This window comes from Podarcis tiliguerta (genome assembly GCF_965153285.1).
Source record: "Podarcis tiliguerta genome assembly, chromosome: 9".
Taxonomy (NCBI): Eukaryota; Metazoa; Chordata; class Lepidosauria; order Squamata; family Lacertidae; genus Podarcis; species Podarcis tiliguerta.
The window spans coordinates 3114206-3137027 of NC_139542.1; the positions used below are offsets into that span (position 1 = coordinate 3114206).

The 22822-nt window shown below is 40.7% G+C and overlaps 2 protein-coding genes across 13 annotated transcripts in view; both read right to left on the minus strand.

Annotated features, from left to right (window-relative positions):
* The window catches only part of LOC310657667 (perlucin-like protein), a 126245-nt gene extending 110110 nt beyond the window's left edge, over window positions 1-16135 (minus strand). For 3 of the 12 annotated variants that reach the window (XR_014501862.1, XR_014501863.1, XR_014501865.1), the window contains exons 1-6: window positions 16006-16134; window positions 15435-15534; window positions 13422-13550; window positions 8528-8638; window positions 7367-7465; window positions 6800-6886 (exon numbers count right to left, since the gene is read on the minus strand). Coding sequence is in view for 8 of the 12 variants with exons in the window: in XM_083398721.1 (XP_083254847.1) it covers window positions 6800-6886; window positions 7367-7465; window positions 8528-8638; window positions 13422-13521 (397 nt within the window). In the remaining 4 variants the exon portion in view is untranslated. Of the gene's footprint in view, window positions 1-6799; window positions 6887-7366; window positions 7466-8527; window positions 8639-13421; window positions 13551-15431; window positions 15535-15920; window positions 15940-16005 lie in introns of those variants that run through there. The other 9 variants (XR_014501864.1, XM_083398721.1, XM_083398709.1 and 6 more) reach the window with 7 other exon arrangements.
* Window positions 16136-18027: 1892 nt separating this feature from the next.
* LOC310657666 (CD209 antigen-like protein C) overlaps window positions 18028-22822 on the minus strand; it is a 123672-nt gene continuing 118877 nt past the window's right edge. The window contains exon 7 of the transcript XR_014501852.1: window positions 18028-18043. The gene's annotated coding sequence lies outside the window, so the exon portion shown is untranslated. The remainder of the gene's footprint in view (window positions 18044-22822) is intronic.

Here is a 22822-nt window from a genome sequence, read left to right on the forward strand (position 1 = left end):
GGGAGGACTCTCTCTTCACTTACACATCAAGCACAGAGATCTTCCCTGTGCTCAGAAAATCTAAGTAAGCCCCCCAAATACTCTTGGAAGGCAATTCAAGAGGCAGGGGTCCCGGCACTGCCAGTTAAATTCTCCCCCGACCGCCAAGTAGCCCCCTTTTTGGAGGCGACGAGTGCGGCGGGGTTGAGACATCGGCAGCGGGAAGCCATTTCTATCTCTCCATAGCGAAGCCCCTAGCTTGCGCACAGAGCGATCTGTTCTCAAACAAAAAGAAAACGAATTGGAACTTGAAAAAAGCTGAATTTAAAATTCGGATTTGAACTAATTCACGGCGGTAAGGTGGAAAAAAGGAGGTCAGCCTTGCCGGGAATTTTATTTAGACGCAAGAGGAATTCGCGGAGCGCAAAAAACTGTAAGTTACGACAAGCGAAAAGCTTTATGGATATATTAGACGGTTTTTATTAGAAAGGCTTCTCACAAAGACCAAAATTGAGTTATAATTAAGAGGGGGAAAAGATTTGTTGAGAAGCATGTGAAAACAGCCCGTCGGAGAATCGGCTGTGAGTGTTGGGGAGACATCGGGAGACAGCGAGCTGGATTACTTTCACTTTAAAAGTTACGGACTCTAAGGCATGGATTTGGAAAATAAATAGAGTCTGTCGGCTCAAGTAATAAGAAAGGGAATTTAAGATTGTGGACACCAACCTTTTTTGCTTTCAGGGGTTGAAATTCTCAAGGACTTTGGAATTATAAACTTTTGTGTGTGTGTGTGCGGAGTACAACCCCCCCCCCTTTGGAGTTACAAAGTTAGAGATACAAAGTGCCATTTTGCTGCCTGTGAAGGAGCTTCCTGCAGCCATTTTGTTGCCAGTAAAGGAGTCTTTCCTTCCCCTGTGGATACAATTATCGAGGATTTGCTTTTGGGAGTTATATTTGGACATGACAGCTCGGAAGAAAAAGGTTTCTTTTCATATGGTTTTTTCCCTCTTCTCCCCCTTTCTTTTTTCCCTTGGGACCACCGGTTTGAATCTTCCAGTTTGCACTTTGGGTCTTTTCATCACCTTATATTTGTACTATTGGATTTAAATAGTAGGGTACTGCAGGATACTGTTTAAAGGGTTTAAGAAGGGGAACGTTCTTTGTTTTATTTTGAAGTCTGCAACCAATTCCAGGGAAATAGCCAAGCAAGTGGCAAGAAGGCACGTAGGTTGCTGGGATACATTTACTGTATTCAAGGGTTTTGATTCATTTGCTGCATTTAAGGAGTTTATTTAACAATTTGGAAGGGGTATATTGTACAATATTTATGAGCTTCCTACTCTGGTTATAATTGAGGTGTTAGATTAATGAATTAGAAATTGATAAGAGTGATATTGAAAATTATCTTGAATATTGAAATTAACAAATTTGTTAATTTTTATTTTTATTTCTTGTCTTGAAAAATATGACTTTTGACTTTTCTGTCTAATTAAAAATGTCACATATACAGAAAAAAAGTGAAGGCGCAACACCAGGAGAAAGAAAGGGTTCAAGACAGGAACCAGAGTGGAAAGCAGATATTGTAAAGATGTTTACAGAATTGAAAACAGATATAAAAAGCAGTGAGAAAAATATTGAGAGTAAATTAGATCAAATGGAAACAAAAGTAGAGCAACTGGATAATAAAATAGACTTAACAGTAAATGAATTAAAAGATCAGATGAAAGAAATTGCTAAAAAGAATACAGAAATTGTCAAAAGAACACAGAATTTAGAAGAAGGAATGAAAAGGGCAAAATTAGAAATGAGAGAGGTCCGGAAGGAAGAGGAAAAAATCAGGGCGGAAATGTCAGAAGTGAATAGGACGCAGGATGAATTGTGGGATGCGGTTGCGATGACTGAACTTCAGCAACAGGAAACTAATCTGAGATTGAGGTCTGTGCCAGAAGCCCAGGGAGAAAGAATTAAAGAGAAATTGACGGCAGAAATTGCCCAATGGTTGGACATGAAAATAGAAGAAGTGGAGAAAACAATACAAAATGCTTTTCGGATTAAAACAAGATCGACTAGAGTGAAGAAATTCCCTGGAGATTGTTTATTTATCTTCAAAGATAGAGAAATGAGAAATTTGATTTTGCAAAAAAATAGGGAGAAACGTTTAAATATTGATGGAAATTATATAATTATTTTTAAAGAAGTGCCGATGAGACTTCTGAAAAAAAGGGACCAATATAGACAATTGGTTCAAACTTTGAAGAAAAAAAGACATTGAATTTAAATGGGAATTTCCAGAAGGCGTAGCATTTACATATAAAGGGAAGAGGCACAGGCTGACAAAATCAGACGAAGTGGATAAATTTTACAGAAGATACAAAGAGCTGACCAGAGAAGGAAAAGAAGCAGAGGTGGCAGGAGCAAGAGGTGATGAGGGAGACTCGGCAGAGCTGGAGGAGAAAGAGGAGCGAAGCAGAAGGGATGGAAGAGGGGGAAGAGGAGGAAAACGGGAAGAGGAAGAAGAAATTGAAAAAGAACAAGAAGAGGAAGAAAAATAAAAATATAAAAGAAAAGATATTTAATTGGCAGACACTATGGCACTAAAATTATGGACATGGAATGTGAATGGAATGAATGATAAAAAAAAGGAATAAAGTGGGACAATATTTAAAACAAAAGAATTTGGACATTATTTGTTTGCAAGAGACACGTTAAAAAAACACATAAGAAAATTTTACTCAACAAAAAATTGGGAAATGAATTTATATCATCGGATAAAAGCAAAAAGAGAGGGGTGGTTTTGTACATAAAAAATAAATAAGAGGCACAACAACTATTTAAGGATGAGGAAGGAAGGAACATAGCAGTCCATGTCAATTGGCATGACGAGAAATTGATAATTATTGGAGTGTATGCACCAAATGGTAGGAAAGCGGAATTCTTTAAAGGTTTGGAGGAAAAATTATTTGAACATTTGGATCAAAAGGTAATAATAATGGGTAGTATGAATGGAGTGGTTTCAACGGAGATGGATAGACTTCGAGTTAAAGGTAAAACGAAAGAGGGGAAATTACCAAAAACTTTTTTTGACATGGTGGAAAATTGTAATTTGGTGGATATATGGAGATTGAGACACCCATTAGAAAAACAATTCACTTTTCATTCAGAGGTAAATCAATCAATGTCACGAATTGATCAGATTTGGGTTTCTAGTGAAATAACTACAAGAATAATAAAGATTGAGATTCAACCTAAAGTTTTATCAGATCACAATGCAGTAAAAACTATTTTAAAAGGATATGAAGAAAAATCTTTCCGGTGGAGATTAAATGAAAGTCTTTTTGATGACCAGAGGATAGTGGATAGAGCTCAGAAATGTTTAATGGATTATTTTGTAAACAATGTTAACAAGGGAACAAAGATGAGCATGGTTTGGGATGCAAGTAAAGCGGTCATGAGAGGATTCTTTATTCAACAAAATGCGATCAAAAATAAAATGAGAGAAAAAGGGAAAAAAGAAATTTTAAGACAAATAATGGAGAATGAAAAAAAAAAATAACTATAAGACCTAAGGATGAAAAGGTTAAGCAAAGTATAAAAATGCTCCAGACACAATTTGCGATGATAATTAATAAAGAAGTAGAATGGAATATAAGAAGAATGAAACAAAAGAACTTTGAATTTGCAAATAAATCAGGGAAATGGCTAGCGTGGCAAATTAAAAAAAGGAAAGAACAAAATACGATTAATAAAATCAAAATAGAAGATCAAGAAATTGAGAATCCGAAAGGAATAAGGAAAGGGTTTGTGGACTTTTACCGTGATTTATACAAAAGAAAGGAGAAAATTAACATAAAGACAATGGAGGAGTATTTAAAGAAGAAAAAGGTGCAAAAAATATCAGAGAGCAATAAAACTAACTGAATGAACCAATAGAATTAGAAGAGATCCAAATGGCAATAAAGGATTTGAAAAGTGGGAAGTTGCCGGGACCGGATGGATTCAGTGCTAGATATTATAAAGAAATGAAACACACCCTACTTGTACCATTAAGAGAAGTAATGAATAATATATTGAAAGAAGGAGAAATACCTGAGACCTGGAAAGAAGCATATATAACATTTATTCCCAAACAAGACTCTGATTTAACGCAGGTTAAAAACTATAGGCCAATTTCACTATTGAACAACGACTATAAAATGTTTGCAAGCATTTTAGCAAGTAGGATAAAAAGGTATTAAAGGAAATGATTCACAAGGATCAAACAGGTTTCCTTCCTGGTAGGCAGATGAAAGATAACATAAGAAATGTAATTAATATAATAGAGTATATGTCAAACAGGAAGGATAAACAAGCAATGTTGATATTTGTGGACGCTGAGAAGGCCTTCGATAATATTTCTTGGGAATTTATGTTAAAGAATTTGGAATATATGGATATGGGTCAAGCTTTTTTCAATGGTATAAAGGCAATATATTTGGATCAGAGAGCAAAATTAATTGTCAATAATGTTACAACAGCTATAACTATGTTACAACAGCTATAACTTGCTATAACTAAGGGTACAAGACAAGGGTGTCCTTTGTCTCCATTATCATTCATTTCGGTCCTTGAAGGCTTTCTAAGAACACTAAGAAACAATGAAAATATAAAAGGTGTGACACTTGGTTGTAATGAATACAAGGTTAAAGCCTTTGCCGATGACTTGGTTATAACTATAGAAGATCCTGAGCAGAGTGTTAAAGAGGTGTTAGAAGAGATAGAACAGTTTGGTAAGCTGTCCGGTTTTAAGTTAAACAGGAAAAAAACTAAAATAATGGCTAAGAACATCGATCAAGAGATACAACAGAGATGAATGTGGTTAAGAAAGTTAAGTATTTAGTGATTACATTAACTCCCAGGAGTATTGATCTGTTTCAAAATAATTATGTACCAATATGGAATAAAATCAAACGTGACCCAGAGGTGTGGGGAAGAATGATTGCATTATGGGGAAGAATTGCAACGATAAAGATGAGTGTGTTACCGAAAAATGTTGTTTTTGTTTCAAACAATTCCAATAATTAAAGGTGTGTCAATATTTAAAGAATGGCAAAGAGTAATGTCAAGATATATCTGGCAGGGCAAGAAGCCAAGAATAAAATTTAAGATATTAACAGATGCAAAAGATAGAGGAGGCTTCGCCCTGCCAGATTTTAAGTTATATTTTGAAGCTTCGTGTCTTTGCTGGGTGAAATAATGGATAAAGTTAGAAAATACACAATTGCTGGATTTAGAAGGGTATGATAACAGATTCGGTTGGCACGCGCATTTATGGTGTGAAAAGAACAGAGTGCACAAAGGTTTTGAAAATCACATCTTTAGAAGGCCGTTGATTGAAGTTTGGAACAGGTATAAAAATTTATTAGAGTTTAAAACTCCATATTGGTTATCACCATTGGAGATTTTGAGTGTGAAAAAGGTCAATATGTCAGGGAGATGGATTACATATGAGAATTTGATGATAAAAGAAGGTAATAAATGGAAACTGAAACCATATGAAGAAGTTAAAAAAAATGTAAATGACTGGTTGCACTATTACCAGATAAATGCAATGTTTAAAAAGGAGTTGTCAGAAAGAGGTTTCCAGGAAAAGATATCGAGGTTTCAACAAGAAATCTTGAATAGTGATGTTTAAACTCTGTCAAAAATGTATAAATTATTACTTGAGTGGCATACAAAAGATGAGGAAGTAAAATCAGTTATGATTCAGTGGGCCAAAGATTTCGGATATAATATACAATTTGATCAATGGATAAAATTGTGGAAAGAAGGAATGAAATTCACTGCATGCACTAAAATAAAAGAAAATGTAATAAAATGATGTATAGGTGGTATGTAACACCAGTGAAACTTGGTAAGATGTATAAACTCAGCAACAAATGTTGGAAATGTAAGGAAAAAGAGGGGACATTTTATCATATGTGGTGGGAATGTAAGAAAGTGAAAGGTTTCTGGGAAATGATTTATAATGAGATGATTTTTTTTTGGAAATATACTTTTATTAAGAAACCAGAAGCATTTCTATTAGGAATATTAGGGAATGAAATTAAAAAGAATGATGTGAAATTATTTAGGTATGCAGTGACAGCAGCAAAAATTTTGATGGCCCAGAAATGGAAACAGGAAGAAATGCCGACTAGGGAAGAATGGAGAATGAAGCTGATGGAATATGCAGAAATTGACAAATTGACGGGAAAAATTCGGAACCAACGCGATCAGAGATTCACCGAGGACTGGAATAAATTTACAGAATATATCAAAAATGTATGTGAGGAGCAACTAACGCTTGTAGGCTTTCAAGAAGCTTTGTGAAAATGATTGATTGAAATGTTGCTTGAAAGATATGATAAGATTAAGATTGGTAAAGTGCAATATAAATTTAAGAAATGTGAGTAGTAGTGATAATATGGAAAATTGTCAGATAGGCTGAGGAAGTCTAAAAGATGTATATGTTAGAGGCGGATGTTAAATATGGATGGAATGTATATTAGAAACTGAATAAAAATTAATTATAAAAAAATAAAATAGAAAATAAAGATTGTCTCTTATAGCAAAGAATGGCAAAATCTTTTCTTTCCTAACCATAGAGGCTAAGTCAATTCAAAAGTTCAGGAGAGCTGAACTAAATATCTCTGATGTTTCCCTAGGGTGGCTGGATGCAAAGGAGGGCAGCACTCTGCTCTGGCTCTAAGAGTTTTCAGCTAGAGGAGGGGCTTTCAGCTGGCGCAGACTCAGGGCATGTTCCCACTGCACTACAATTCTTCAGCATCATAGGGTAGCTTACCAATTACTTTTTGTAGTTCATCATTTTTGTTGGCAAGATACCGCATTTCCTCTGATTTGTTTTGTGCTACAGCGAGTATTCCGAAGTCTAAAAGATTTGAAATAGTTCAAGGCAAAAGAGAATCTGAAATAACAATCTGCAAATATTAAGAAACCATTTTCAAACATTTTCAAACACTCTAGCCTGAAACAAGAAGCAGAGCTCAAGGATCAGGTTCTTATGAATATGAGGACAGACTTGATTCTCTGTGGCTGAGATCACCAATGAAAAGCCTCAGAAGAATCCTGCAGCTGGATCAGATGAAAGACCCATACAATCCACTATCCTATTCTCATATTAAAACTGCCTCATGAAGTATCTCTAATCTTCCTCTTCTTTCTGCTGGGAATCACAGGGTCACAAAACAATTCCCCACTTTGTCACATAGTAAAGCCAAATATACAAAGAATACTTTGTGAATTACAATTTGATGGGGAAGGACAGCATTTCTAGTGGGGGGATGTGAGAATCACAACCATCTGCTTTTCTTCCTGCTGAGCGATGGAACTGTGATTAAAAAATGCTTACCATCCTTGTCTTCATGGATTGTATCAAGCCCAACAACAAATGTCCGAATCATATCGATTGCCATTTGAAACTCATCTCTTTTTTTTATTTCCTTTTGATCTAAGGAGGAGGTAGGTAGAAAAGAAATGATTAAAATGTCTGACTACCTGTGGGAGGGGATACTTGGTTTCAAACTGCTTTTAATATTGAATTTAAATTGATGACTTGTAACACAGATAAGAAATCAAATCAAGAAAACCATGAATATGACTTCTATTAATATTTCCTGCTCTCAGCTCTTGGTAGGACTTCAGACCAGCAGGGCAGCCGCTGTTTCAATTTGGCCTGTTACTTCTCTCATCAGATGGTTTGGCCTTCCTTTGAGAGCTTTGGATTTTTGGTTGTCTAGATACATCTGTCCTCTGTGTCCTACAGTCTTGCATTTGCCAGGCTGCCTCATGCTCTGCCACATGCTTTAAATATGCAAATTCTTGGATCATTTGATTCCCTCCACTCGAGATTTGCTTAGTTTTGAGTGCCCTTTGAAAATGAATTAGGTGTGCAAATAGGTCAAGGGCTCATCTATCCAGTGCTATTTTTCTACAAAAAGAGGTGCTGGAACTCAGCACGAATGCCTCCCTTCTTCTCTTAAAATGGCAACAGCACCCACCTGAGAGGGGCCAGAACATAGTCCTGATGAATTCCAGCTGAAAAAAGCCCTGCATATATCTAGATATTTAGGTAGACTCTGGACCCACCCACTTTGGCCATGGCCTTATCCTCTGCAGCCTGTTTTCCCCAAGCACTTTCCTTCAGGGGACTGGAGCCCTAGCAGAGGGCAGGCTGGCAAGGATCAGGAATGGGGGGTCTTCCAAAGCAAATGAGGATTAGTTGGGAAAGGAGCAGAGAATGGCAACTGGGAAAGGGAATTGCCCAGGGTGTCCCAGGGACTTGTGTTAGCCTGTGCTTCTGTTCCAAATGCTGGAACTCACTTATTCAGGGAGAACAAAACAGTGTCATTGCTTTCAGTGGGTGACAGCTGTAACTCCCTCCCTGATATCAAAGAGAGCGGATAAATGGGGTTAATGGAAACTGGATCCTACCATCTCTTTTTGGAAATGCTATTGGCATTCAAGCAAAGCCCAGGATAGTAGTAGCAAAGTACGCCAATTATGTACTCACATAGCAGGAAAAGCAGCAGTGTCAGCACAGTAAAGAGGATGATCGTAAATATGACAATGTATTCACCCGTGGGAGATTTCATGAAGGTTACAAACTTCTGAAAACCAGATGCTTGAAGAAAGACAATTCTGCTTTAGCCATCAGTAGCCAACATATCATTGCCACCCCAGAAAAAAGGGTTTTCATACACTGTGGTAGCCATTAGCTAGAGACATTCAGTGGTTCAGGGGGTGGGTCCTTGGGGTGCTAAGCAGATGGAGGAAGCAAGGCGAGATGCCTTGCTACTTGAGGAAACTTTTCCATCTTTTTTCTTTTTTAAAAAGTTTTAATCTATACTTTTCAAGTTTATAGATTTCATTAGTTTTACAATCATTTTAACATTTCAAAGTTTGACTTCCTTTCTCCTCTTTCTGTGGTTCCTTAAATATATTTTTTAATATCTTCTGCATATCCCAATTTATTTAACTTGCTCATTTAATTATCTACTTTAAATACCTGTATATATTCTTATAAAACTGCACGTTATTATCATAATCCTAATGTTTTTATCTGTTTTCAACTTATCTGTAAATATTCAATAAACCATTTCCATTCCGTTATAAAAAGTTTGTTATCTCGATTTCTTATTCTTCCCATAACTTTTGCCATTTATGCATATTGTTAGTATTGTAATGTCTCATTCTCACATTGCACAATGTTGCAGGTTGCCTTTATTTACTTAATTGATGTATGAGTATGGGAACTATTTAAATGTCTCCTAACTCTCTCTGCTCTCTCTCTCTGCTCCTCTGCTGAAGAAGATGGATGTGAGTGTCCTCTTGTTGTTTTGTTATTTGCTTTATAAATAAAACCTTTGGTGTTACTATTCCAACCACAGTTGCTTCTTCTGCATTCTGCTGTAAAGGACTGAATTTACTATCTGCAAATGGGCATTTAATGCTCACACATATTCCATAAGTTTTTGTAGCCATTTCTCCTTTGCTGAGACTTCTGCTTCTTTCCACTTTGGGGCAAGTAGCATTCTTCCTGCTGTAGTAGCATACATAAATGAATTTCTATACAATTTGGGTAGTTCTGTCCCCATAATTCCCAAAAGAAAAGCTTCAAAAGGCGAAAGATTTATATGATCTGAGGTGAAACATTGGCACCCGACCCCACCGGACTCACCATTCCCCCCTCCACCTCTTACCCCCTTTTCTTCCTACTGCAACACTAATGTCTCAACAAATGAAACTGATCTGTAGAAAGTGTAACTTGAAAAATAAGAGACATTGCACATACTTTTGTTAACCAAGAAATCTTTAATAAAAATATATATTTAGAAAGAAAGAAAGAAAGAAAGAAAGAAAGAAAGCAAGCGTCTGGGGTTTTTTTACAAAAGTTATTTTGAACATCCTTTTCAATTAATTGTAGATCATTTCCCAGTAAGCTTTAACCTTACTACAAGACCACCACATATGATAATAAGAACCTTCTTTCTCGTTACATTGCCAACACTTGTTTGATTTAGATTTATACATTTTTACCAGTTTACCCGGGGGGAAGCGGGTGGCGCTGTGGGTAAAAGCGTCAGTGCCTAGGGCTTGCCGATCAAAAGATCAGCGGTTCGAATCCCTGCGGCGGGGTGCGCTCCCGTTGCTCGGTCCTAGCGCCTGCCAACCTAGCAGTTCGAAAGCACCTCCGGGTGCAAGTAGATAAATAGGGACCGCTTACTGGCGGGAAGGTAAACGGCGTTTCCGTGTGCTGCGCTAGCTCGCCAGATGCGGCTTTGTCACACTGGCCACGTGATCCGGAAGTGTCTCCGGACAGCACTGGCCCCCGTCCTCTTAAGTGAGATGGGTGCACAACCCTAGAGTCTGTCAAGACTGGCCCGTACGGGCAGGGGTACCTTTACCTTTACCTTACCAGTTTACTCACTGTTAGATACCAACAAGATATCATTTTCATATAATTTTCTCTTAAACCATAGCATGCTGTGAATTTTTTATCCATACTCCACAATCATTCCCATGCTTCCATGTCTATATTATGATTGATATCAGTTGCCCAGTGTATCACTGAGGATTTTACTTGCTCATCCTTTTTACTTGCTCATCCAATTTGTTACCTCCGAGGATGTGGACAGGCTGCTTGGATGAGTGAAACCAACCACCTGTCTCCTTGATCCTTGCCCATCCTGGCTTATAAAAGTGAGGCGGGAAGGGCTGGGCAATGGGCTCCGTGGGGTGGTGAATGCTTCTCTCTGTGAGGGAGCCTTCTCAGACCCACTGAAAGAGGCAGTTATTAAATCACTTCTTTTAAAAAAAATCTTTAGACTCCTCTACTTGCATCCCATACCACTTTCAAATTGTGTCCTGATTCAGATTGATTTCAAATCAATCTCTTAATATTCCCCCCTTTTCTAATATCTCTTGATTAATAAATTCTCATTTAGTCTGAACCAGCAATTTTGCTCTATTCTTAATTCCATAATAATAGTGATCTGATAATGTCCTGGGTAAAATTTCTACTTTCTTTACCTTAGTGTACAAATTTCTAGAAATCCATACAGAGTTGTTCAACTCGCTGAATTATTCTCAGACAAATAAAATGTAAATTGTCTGTCCAGTGGGTGTTTCTCTCTCCACATATCAATTAGACTTTAATTTTCTGTCATCTGAAAAAGGCCTTAGGTAGCTTCCATTCTTTTGTATCGCTGTCCCATTCCAGCGAAGCTACACCATTCATGTCTATCATCAAAATTATCTTTTCATTCATATATTCGAATAAGATTTCCTCGTCTCTTTTAAAAGTCAGATTTTTTGTCATTTGGTACATCTACATCTATTAATATTCTTTTTTTCTCTCTCCATGTGATGTTATCTGTATTATCAGTATTCTTCCTTACTCATCTTTAAATAATTGTTTTGGATCTAATTCTGGTTTTTGTATACATTACTATACCTCTTTTCTTTGTACAGTCAGAGGTCACAAAGTCCTTTCAATAATCTTTTATTGATCAGAATTCTTCTGTGTTTCATTGCAATATGCATTTCCTGAGAGCAAATCACGTTCAAATTTATTTATTTTTACCACATGTTCAATACCATGCCTTTTTGTTTTATTATTGAGTCCATTTACATTCCACATTATGATTATCAATGCCATTTTGTCCTTTATTCATTTATCTCTCTTCTCCCCGTCTGTTGATTCTTCTTCATGTTGTGGCTCCAAACAAAATGCTCTTTCTCCTGCTAATTCTTTTCCATACTTTCTCCAGAATTGATCTGCTTCTGTGGGATCTCTACATCTCTACTTTCACCTTTTAAATATAAAGGAGACTCCATCAGGGTATTCCCAATGAAAAGCGATTTTGTTTTATCACGGTGTATCCATCAGATATTTGTAATTTGCTCCTTTCCGAAGTAGTCCCATCAGGATTTCTTTCAAAATTGTTATTATTTTGACACCACTGGACCCTTCAGAACCTGAACTTTTCCTTCAGGCTCTTTTTGAGAAGGTGCTTTGCCTGAGCCCCATTCTTCGATCCTCACAGCAATCAGGCTGCTCAGAGCAAGCAGTCTCTGTCATCCTCCATTATCCGTATCCAGCAGGAAGTGCTGGAGGAAACTTTTCTGATAACTAGCAAATAAAAATGCTAGCAGAATTAAAGTAAATTCAGCAGCATATAATTAAGTTGGGAGAAAGTGGGAAATATTTTATATGGCGTAAGTTATACTTAAATGGAGCAACATAAGGGGTCTCTATAGTATAGTGTATTTTAAAATTGGGTTTCAGAGTTTTTAGAGGTTTTTGAATGTTTTATGCAGTTTTTATGTAGTTTTATGTAGATTTTATGTAGTTTTATGTAGTTTTGTAGTAGCTTTATGTAGTTTTTCAATTTCATTGTTCTGCATGGGACAATGACAATAAAGATATTGTATATTGTATATTGTATAATTTATATGGAGTAATTAGAATATGCAGTAGCAGGAGGATAATAATTAGAAGAAACCCTGGAAGGGGGAAAAGGAAGTTGAAGAATAAATGTATTTGGCTGTTTTCTTTTTGTAAATGTGGAAATTTGTATGAGTGTGGCATAGGGCAGGGAGGAGGAGGCAGAGCAAAGAAGGCGATCTCCGCCCTCGCTCGTCCCAGCCCCCTCCGGCTGCCAGGATACCAGGCAGAGGCTGGGAGGAATGAAGGCAAAGATTGTCCTCACTTGTCCCAGGCCCCTTTCAACTCCTGAACTGCCGGGGGGAGTTTGGGGGGAGAGAAGGTGAAGATCCCCTCGCTTGTCCCAGCCCCCTCCTGGCTCCTCGTCTCCCAGGCAGGGGTGGGGGCATACATAGGCTGCCCAGTGATGGTTGGGGATGCTAGCCCCACAATATTGCAGGGGTTGGGACCCAGGCCTCAACACATTTACATGGCTGAAGCCCCTTGCACTTCCTATACCCAGCACCCCTGGACAAGATACTCCCTCCGTACACATAATTCCACATACACAAGCTGAGCTGGGCTGGCCATTGGCTCTTATCTCAATGCTGCTGCTGCTGCGGCAGCAGGCTAACTGAGGAGGTGCAGTGCAGCTTGTGTGGTCTACCCATCTCTACCCACCCCAGCACCTGCTACCTGAGGCAACTGCCTCATTCTGCCTAATGGTAGAGCCATTCTGGACTGCACACAGTAAAGGAACACAACAGCCAGCAGCAAAGAGTGGGCTGAATTCTGGGGTTTCTATGGGGCTTAGTGGATCTCTGGCACCCAAATAGCTGCATGGGCTTTTCCCTGCATTCTTCCCTGGCACAACATGTCTGGTTCCACTTTCTACCTGTCTCCCCATCAACTTCCCTTTCCCATGCATTCCTCTGCTTTAAGAGACACCTCATCCCATATGACTGTGCTGTATACAGACCACCAGTTCCTGGTTGTTCTGCTTCTCCTGGAGCTCCAGCCTTTGCAGGCTCTGCAGCCTTTGCGGGCGCTGCAGCCTTTGCGGGCGCTGGCTTCCCCATCCTCTCAGTCTTGTCTGTGAAACAACAAGCTAGAATGAGACAACAACAAATGGAGATTAAGACTATGAGCACGTTAGGTATAGGGCGGCGATGGTCAGTCGGGTCGGGACTGCTGATTCTCTTAGATCTGTCAGCAGCCTTCAACTTGGTTGATCATGAACTTTTGGACCACTGCTTTGCCGACGTGGGGATTCAGGGCACAGTCCAACAATGGCTACGTTACTTTATCTCAGGTCGGGTACAGAGGGTGGCGCTAGGGAGAGTGTTGTTGCCGTGGCACTCTTTGGTGTGTGGATGTTGGAAATCAAGCCTTTATCAGGAGAAACTGGCAACTCTCCCAGGCACCCGGCTTGGTCTCCTGTTGACCTCCCTGTCTGCTTTCCAGGCAAGATCAAGGCAGAGGTAGCGATAGGTGATCCTTCTTAGCGTGAGAAGAACACACCCCCTCTTTCCTGCCCCCCTCCCGGCAGGGGAAAGAGATAGACAGAAATGTATTTACATGCCTTTATTTCTGTCTTTGCAGCGTTACAAAAAACATGACTGCTCTCTTCAAACTCCAGCAGTCGAGAGAGCAAACACTTCCTGTACAGCTCATATTACACTCTGAGCTAATTCCGGTGCCCTCTGTTTCCCACGGACAGTCCCAACATCATGTGATGTTTTCGAGCAAGCAGCTCCCAGCAGCATTGTTTCTATATCGTAACAGTGGAGTCCCACAGGGTGCAATCCTTTCCCCAATGCTTTTCAATATCTTTATGTGCCCCCTTGCCTAGATTGTCCGGAGCTTTGGGCTGGGTTGTCATCAATATGTTGATGACACCCAGCTTTATCTTTTGATGGACGGCTGCCCTGACTCAGCCCCGGACACACTGACCAGATGCTTGGAAGCTGTGGCTGGATGGCTGCGTGGGAGCCGGTTGAAGTTAAATCCTTTCAAGACAGAGGTCCTCTGGCTGGGTTGGGACGACATGGGGTTGGGGAGCCAACTCCCATCTTTTGCGGGGGCTCAGTTAGTGCTAGTGCCTTCTGTCAAGAGCTTGGATGTAACCTTCGATGCCTCCCTTTCCATGGAGGTGCAGGTTGCAGCCACAGCAAAGGTGGCATTTTTCCATCTCTGCTGTATTAAGCAGTTGGACCCTTACCTTTCTCGTCCTGATCTGGCCACAGTGATCCATGCGACAGTCACCTCCAGGCTTGATTATTGTAACTCGCTCTACGTGGGGCTGCAGTACTGGCCCCAACTTGTTGGGATGCTCTGTCACAACAGACTAGGGCCCTGCGGGATTTGACATCTTTCCACAGGGCCTGCAAGACAGAGCTGTTCCGCGTGGCCTTTGGTTTGGACTCAGTCTGACCCTTATGTTTCCCTCACCTTATGGTTTTGATCTATGGGCTACTATTAAAATGAGGCTGCATTTTAGAAGGTATTTTAACCTGGATTTTAAATTTGTGGTCCCCCCCCCTTATGTTTTTATTGTAATTTTACTGGTGTTAGCCGCCCTGAGCCCGGATCTGGCCAGGGAGGACAGGGTATACATAAAAAATTAGTAGTAGTAGTAGTAGTAGACAATCCAACATAAAGATGTTGTTGAGTCCAATATAACTGAAACGTCTTCCATTTTCTTTTGCTGGATCAATCTCAGTTTTTAAGCCAAAAGGATGTTCCATATGGATTCCAAGGCATTTTTAAAAATTGTTTTAGGTAATATAGCACATTCTCATTTTACATCCTATTCCTCTACCTTAACTCCTGGACATCTAGCTTACAGGATTCCAGTAAGATGTTCCCCATTTAATAGACAGTGTGGGACCTATGAGGTCTTCAGATGTTCCTGGGTGCCAACTTCCTCCATCACAGGGCCACATCTTCCCCACCCTTAATGGAAGGTATATTCATTTAATTATACAACTACCTCCTGGTCATCAGTAAAGATGGAGTACTAGATCCGGTCTCAGTTGGACACATATAAATCCACTTGAATCTAACAAGACTTTGGAGATCATGTGTTGGTCCTGGAAAAGAAGAAGAGGGAAGCTGTTATCCAGGCTCTCCTGGTGGGCCATTTTGTGTGTTTTTTGCCAAGACGCAGCCTGACACCTGATGCTGTGGCTTCAAGAAAGAAGAGCACTGTTGTCTAATCAAAGCCATCTGATCTAGCAGCCCTTGATATGATAGGAAATGAGTTATTTCAAGAAATGTATTTTTTTGGATCTTGATCTGGATCATAATCTGGATCTGGATTTACAACCTGGGACCATGAGTCAGAGCAGGGCACCTGTACGCAGCCCTAGAATATACCACCACTCAGTTTCATTGGATGACCCTGGATTCTAGTATTTAAAAGAGAAATACTATCTGAAGTTTTATAAAGCTGTTTATCATTTTCCTTCTTAGTGACCTTTTGGCCCTGGAATGAGACCCTGCAAATATCATAGCTTGTAAGGAAAGTGTTCCACCCATCAGACTTATTTCTGTTTGGATACCTTGGTGTTGTCATGGAACAATCTTTTCTCTCCTTTAATTTCTTCTTAAGGTTGTTTCATCCTCCCACTGGCTAAGAACCACCTCCCTTGTGATGTCAGGCATTCCAGAACTCCTCCCCTTTAGGCTATACCATTTCCTGATTTGCTGCTCATCATAGCCAATCAGCATGCCACTTAAAGCATAAACCCAGGAAAATTTTTATTTCGGATCTTGTATACTACTTATTTTTTCCAAAAAGTTAGTACTGTTTTATGTTTGAACCTTTAAAAACTTATCTAGAAGTACATCTAATGACCTTTGTTTTATTCCATTTTTGGAAGGTGTGTCTTTTTCTAATGCCTCTAATTGACCTACCATGTTTGGTGAGAAACTCAAGCATTGCTGTATCCCAGTTTTTATTTTCTCATATGTTCAGCGATATTTCTTTTCGTTTAATAATAATTTTTATTACTTTGCAATTACAATCCAATAATAGCCTCATTCTAACAATACCAATTTATAATGAAATTATTAATACCAATCACTCAAATGCCTAATTATATAATTTAGAGAAAATGGCCCCCGTGTCCTAGAATTTGTCATGGACAGGACTTCCCACAGTCAAGATGAGCAGTCGGGGGGGGGGGGGCTGAAGGTCAACTCTCTGAGGAGCAGCCGCTAGTGTGCGCGGCTCCGAGGTTAATGACTGTATGCAATAAATCTTGTAATTACAACCACTACATGCTGATTACCTAAGCCAGTGTGGTGTAGTGGTTAAGAGCGGTAGACTTCTAATTTGGTTAACCAGGTTCGTGTCTCTGCTCCTCCACATGCAGCTGCTGGGTGACCTTGGGCTAGTCACAATTCTTTGAAGTCTCTCAGCCTCACTCACCTTACAGAGTGTTTGTTGTGGGGGAGGAAGGGAAAGGAGAATGTTAGCCGCTTTGAGACTCCTTCGGGTAGTGATAAAGCGGGATATCAAATCCAAACTCTTCTCTTCTAAACCAGCAGTCTGCCAGATCTTGACAGAATTGATGGACTGATTTTCCACAGCCATCCGAAAGCATTGGGCTAAAACACCCTTTCTCAGGAGATGAGAATGTATCTTATCAGCACAGTGAGAGCGGCCTAGATGAAGGTCAACTTTCTGAGGAGCAGCCGCTAGTGTGCGCGGCTCCGAGGTTAATGACTGTATGCAATAAATCTTCTTTTAATTACAACCACTACATGCTGATTACCTAAGCCAGTGTGGTGTAGTGGTTAAGAGCGGTAGACTCCTAATCTGGTGAACCGGGTTCGCGTCTCCGATCCTCCACATGCAGCTGCTGGGTGACCTTGGGCTAGTCACACTTCTCTGAAGTCTCTCAGCCTCACCTTACAGAGTGTTTGTTGTGGGGGAGGAAGGGAAAGGAGAATGTTAGCCGCTTTGAGACTCCTGAAGGGGAGTGAAAGGCGGGATATCAAATCCAAACTCTTCTCTTCTAAACCGGCAGTCTGCCAGATCTTGACAGAATTGATGGACTGATTATTTGCTTTAAAAATTCAAAACCTTTTAAATATCCATTACATTCTGGTCATTATAATAGACCCTTGTACAACAACTGCAATATTAATAACTTCTAGTTGTGTTGACACAGTAAATGATTTATAAAAGGACAAGTGAGCAACTCATTTGTCTTTGACTATTCTTACTTTCCCTTGTATTTTCCTCAGACCTCGTTTGTCTACCACTCCCACCTTGGTGGTTTGTGCATTCATCTCTTTTAGTTGTCTCACAGCCTCTGAAAGTGCATCGCCCTTGGGCTCTTCCCCTCACTCTATGGAGCTGAATCTGATGGAGCCGCCAGATTCTCAGTCCGATCGCCATTTTGCAAGGACCTGCAAGCCCACCCCTTGGGGGAACTCCCAACAGAATTGAATGTTGTGTTTTCCTAATGCACTAGAATTCTTCAGCATTGTAAGGTATCTTACCAATTTCTTTTTGCAGTTCATCATTTCTGTTGGCAAAATACCGCATTTCCTCTGATTTGTTTTGAGTTACAGCGAGTATTTGGAAGTCTAAAAGATTTGAAATTGTTCGAGGCAAAAGAGTATCTGAAATCACAATCTGCGGATATTAAGAAACCATTTTAAAACATTTTAAAACACTCTAGCCTGAAACAAGCAGAGCTGCAGGATCGGGTTCTTATGAATATGAGGACAGACATAGGGAAGTGCCTTGCTTTAATTAATAGCAGACATGGCCTGTGCACATTCCGGCCAGATGGCTCTATCCTTTCCTCTCCTCATGCCCGAGACCTATCCAACGTGGCAGGTCAAAATGAAAGTGCTTTTATAGAGGGAAAAGCTATTCCACACCATAGAAGATGACCCTCCCCAGGAGGATGCAGATGAATGTCCTGAGTGGCATGCTGCAGACATGAGAGCCCGGGGGACAATTGTTTTGAGTGTTTCAGACCACTTGCTGGTAAACTTAGAGGGTCAGGAGACTGCACGAGCTGTTTGGCATAAACTAAGAGATATGCATTTGAGGGAAAATGCCGGTTCCAGTGTGATTTTCTTCTAAAAGCTGTGCAGGCTGCAATTAAAGAAAGACGGTGATTTGCCTAGCCATCTGTCCCAATTAAAACACCTCAGACAGGACCTTGTTCAGCGAGACCTGAATAGTTCAGAGGCTGTGTTTGCAATGTTAATGATAAATAGGCTAGACCAGGGGTCGGCAACCCGCGGCTCCGGAGCCGCATGCGCCTCTTTAACACCTTTGCCGCAGCTCCGGGGTGGAGGCGAGGGGCGGAGGCGCATTTTCCGGGTGGAAACACACAAAAAGCCGCTTACAAGTGGATCACTCGCTTATCTACCAGGGGCACCTTGATCGCGCCGAAAACCTCTCCATTTGGATTGCTTGCTGCCTATCCAAGTCGATTCGCTGCTGGGAGCCCAACGCGCTACACAAGCTCATCACCGCATTTTACCTTTCCTGGGGAGGACTCGGCGCGCCTGGTGGATCAGGTTGTGGGGTACTTTTATTTCAAGTCGCGGTCGTGTGGAATTTGTGCTTTGTGACTGTTTGAAGCGGGGGTTTTTTCTTGGGAGGCTGGGCGGCGCAAAGAGAGGGAGGCTTGTGGTAGCGTCGGGGCTTGTCTCTAGCAACGTAAGTCCTCACTATTTGGTCACACGCGCAGCATTCTCCTTGTGGGGGTGAGGTGGCTTCGGCGCTCCAACGCTTGCTTTGCGGGCTGCTTTCTTTAACGCGGAAGGTTGAGGCTCTAAAAGCTTCGGAAGCAGCTGTGATGTTGCTGGGTAACCGGATCGTCCCGGCAGCCATCTTATCTGCCCACGTGGTCTTCTGAGGCGGCCGCCATCTTACTATAGGCAATTCCACGTGGGAGTTAGTTGCCTGAAGCCCCTTTTTAGTTGCTTGAAGCCCCTTTTTAAACTTAAGCAGGGGAAAGTTTGGTGAATAGCTAACGCTTTCCTTGGGGAACGTTATGCAACAGCTTCTTGCCTGTCTTTGTCGTCCCACCTTTGTAAGCAGGCTGCATTGAAAGGGGGCATGTACGCTGGTCACTGTTTGGAGGGGAGTGAAGAACACACACTCCAAAAAAATGTAACTTGTTAATTTAACGTTTATTTCTATGAGGAGGAGTAATTCTGAGGGGTCAAACAAAGAAATAATTTAAAAAGTGTCAAAAAAGTTATTTTTATAATGACGAGGATGACATTGGGCCCTCATTATTAATTATTATTTACACCAGGCACTGATTATGATTTATGGTACACTGGGGCCCTGATTAATTTTCTATGGCATTTTGGGGCATTGATTATTGGGCATAGCAAATTTTGCTATGGGGCCCTCTGATTTCTAATTACGTCCCTGTTTTGGACCCCCGGTAGGCCAGCCATGGATAAAGGCAAGAAAAGAAAAATTTCTGAAGAAAACAGAATGTTTAATGATACATGGACAGAATCATTTGCATTCTCTACTGACAAGACTGGTTTACCAGTATGCTTAATATGTGGTGAGAAATTTGCAAACAACAAAAAGTCAAATATTGCAAGACATTTCCAGAATAAACACACAGCCTTTGCTGAAAAATATCCAGATGGAGTTGAGAGACGAAAAGCCTTTGCAGAACTTATGAGGAAGTTTGATAGGAGCAAAAATAATTTCAAGAATTGGGTGAAGTCTGCAAATTCCACAACATATGCTAGTTTTGTAGCCGCTCAGGAAATAGTCAAGCACGGGAAGCCGTTCACAGATGGAGAGTATGTAAAAGAAGCATTCATTAAGATTTCGGAACATCTATACATGGACTTCAAAAACAAGAATGAAATTGTGCAGAAAATCAAAGACATGCCTCTGTCTGCGAAGACTGTTAAAGACAGAACCCTAAAAATGGCAGAAAACATTAGCAAACAGCATATTCAAGACATTCAGCTGTGGCGTACTCCATCGCCTGTGATGAGTCCAAAGATAAAGGTGATATTGAACAAATAGCGCTGTTCTGCCGATATGTGAACTCTTTTGGGCCACAGGAAGAACTGATTGAGCTGATACCACTAAAAGACCAAACAAGGGGTGAGGATATCTGTAAGGCTGTCCTGGACGTTTTAAGTGCTAAAAAAATAAACACCAACCACCTGGTCTCAGTGGCTACTGATGGGGCACCGAGCATGAGAGGAGCACAGAAGGCACTGGGTAGAACGCTGCTGTCATTTCATTGCATCCTGCACCAAGAGGCATTGTGTGCTCAAACAATTCCCCCCGAATGCACAAAAGTGATGGATGTGGTCATTCAGATTGTTAATAAGATAATGGCAAAGGGTTTAAACCACCGTCAGTTTCGTTTGCTATTGGATGAGGTGGAAAGCACATATTCTGACCTCCTGCTCCACAACAAGGTCCGGTGGTTGTCCAGAGGCAAGGTGCTAAAACGCTTTGTCACATGTTTGGAAGAAGTAAAAACCTTCCTGGCCAGCAAAGAGCTTACCTTTGCTGAGCTGGAACAGCCAGAGTGGCTGGAAAAATTACATTTTATGGTAGACATGACAGCCCATCTAAACACGCTAAATACAACCCTTCAGGGGAAAGGAGGCACAGCCCTGCACATGCTGGAGGAGGTTTTGACATTCGAGCTCAAGTTGACAGTGTTTGTCAAAGATTTCCAGAGAGGTACACTGTCTCACTTCCCCTCTTTGAGAGAGTTCAAACAAAGTCATGATACGATAAATTTGGAATATTTCAAGTCTGCAATCACTGCAATGCAAAGCTCGTTTGGGAAACGATTCTGTGGGTTCAGAGAGGGAAAAAACACATCATCCTTCCCTGTCACTCCCCTGGCGATTGATCCATCCCTATTGAATATGACTGCATTTGCAGGTGTAAGTCAACCTGATCTTGAGCTGGAACTGGCCGATATAGCCGACAAAGATATATGGGTGTCCAAGTTCAAATGCTTGACCGCTACTCTTGAGGATGTTGCCCGGCAGAAGGCCATTCTGGCTCAGAATCATAAATGGAGTGATATTGAAAACCTTCCCAAACAGGACAAACTTGTATTCGAAACATGAAATGCCATCCCCAACACTTATATAAACATGAAAAAGTCTGCATTTGGAGTCCTGTCGATCTTCGGTTCCACATATGTATGTGAGCAGGTCTTCTCCAACATGAACTATATTAAAAACAAACATCGATCACGCCTCACAGATGACAGCTTGCAAGCCTGTGTGAAAATGAAGGTGACGTCTTACAGCCCTGATGTGCAGACACTGAGTACTGAGGTTCAGGAGCAAAAGTCCCATTAACCTGGTTACCTGGTTGTAAATTAAATATTTTAATTAGCTATTAATTTGTCCTTTTTTCTTGAGATTGACAGTTGACTGCACGATCCTGTATATATAGCATTAAGATAAGAAACAATATATGCAGTGTTATATTTGTTTTAAATGTCGCAATGGTTTTGCGGCTCCCAGTTGTTGTTTTTCTTCGGAAACGGGTCCAAGTGGCTCTTTCTGTCTTAAAGGTTGCAGACCCCTGGGCTAGACGATTCTTACGACGGAGTAGCTGCCCAGATTTCTACCATGTCTTCTGACCGGCTAACAAAAGATTATGTGTCTAGCGTGCTCTTGAATGAGTGGGATTGCAGACAGGCTGTTAGAGAAAGCCGGGACAATGCTGTTGAAAATTTGCCTAAGTCTCCAGCAGGGGAAAGTGAAAGTGCTGCTAAAGCTCTAAAATTGCGGCGTTGCTTTTCATGTGGAGCTCAAGGCCATATGAGCTCCCAGTGCAAGAAAACTTCAAAGAAGAAGGGCAACTTCAAAGGCAGAGGGGGAGGAGGACGAAATCCCCAAGCAGCAGCTGCATCAAAGGCTTTGATCTCACGCTGTTCCAATCAACGTGGGCGGAGGTTTTTTTGTTGTCAACTCTGGCTGTACCAACCACGTGGCTAAAGATAAGAATCTCTTTGTTCATCTTGAGAAGCAAGAGAAAGTAATTCATCAAGCAGATGGGACTGTTCTCGGGAGTTTTGCTCAAGGAACTGTGTTTTTAAAGAGCCTTAATGCAACAATTAAGAATGTCCTGTATGCTCCTCATCTTCAGGACAATCTTTTGAGTGTTTCTCAGCTTGATTATCAAGGGTTCAAGGTGGTTTTTGCTGGATCTCGTTGTGAAATTCGTCGAGATGGCAAGCTCATTCTGTATGCCAAATGTGTTAATAGTTTATATCAATTGCCTTTTGTCACAGGTGCTGCTAAAGCAACTGAGAAAACATGTAATATTTCTGTAGATAAGATTGAGAAGCTGCATGATCAATGTATTCATGATTACCACCG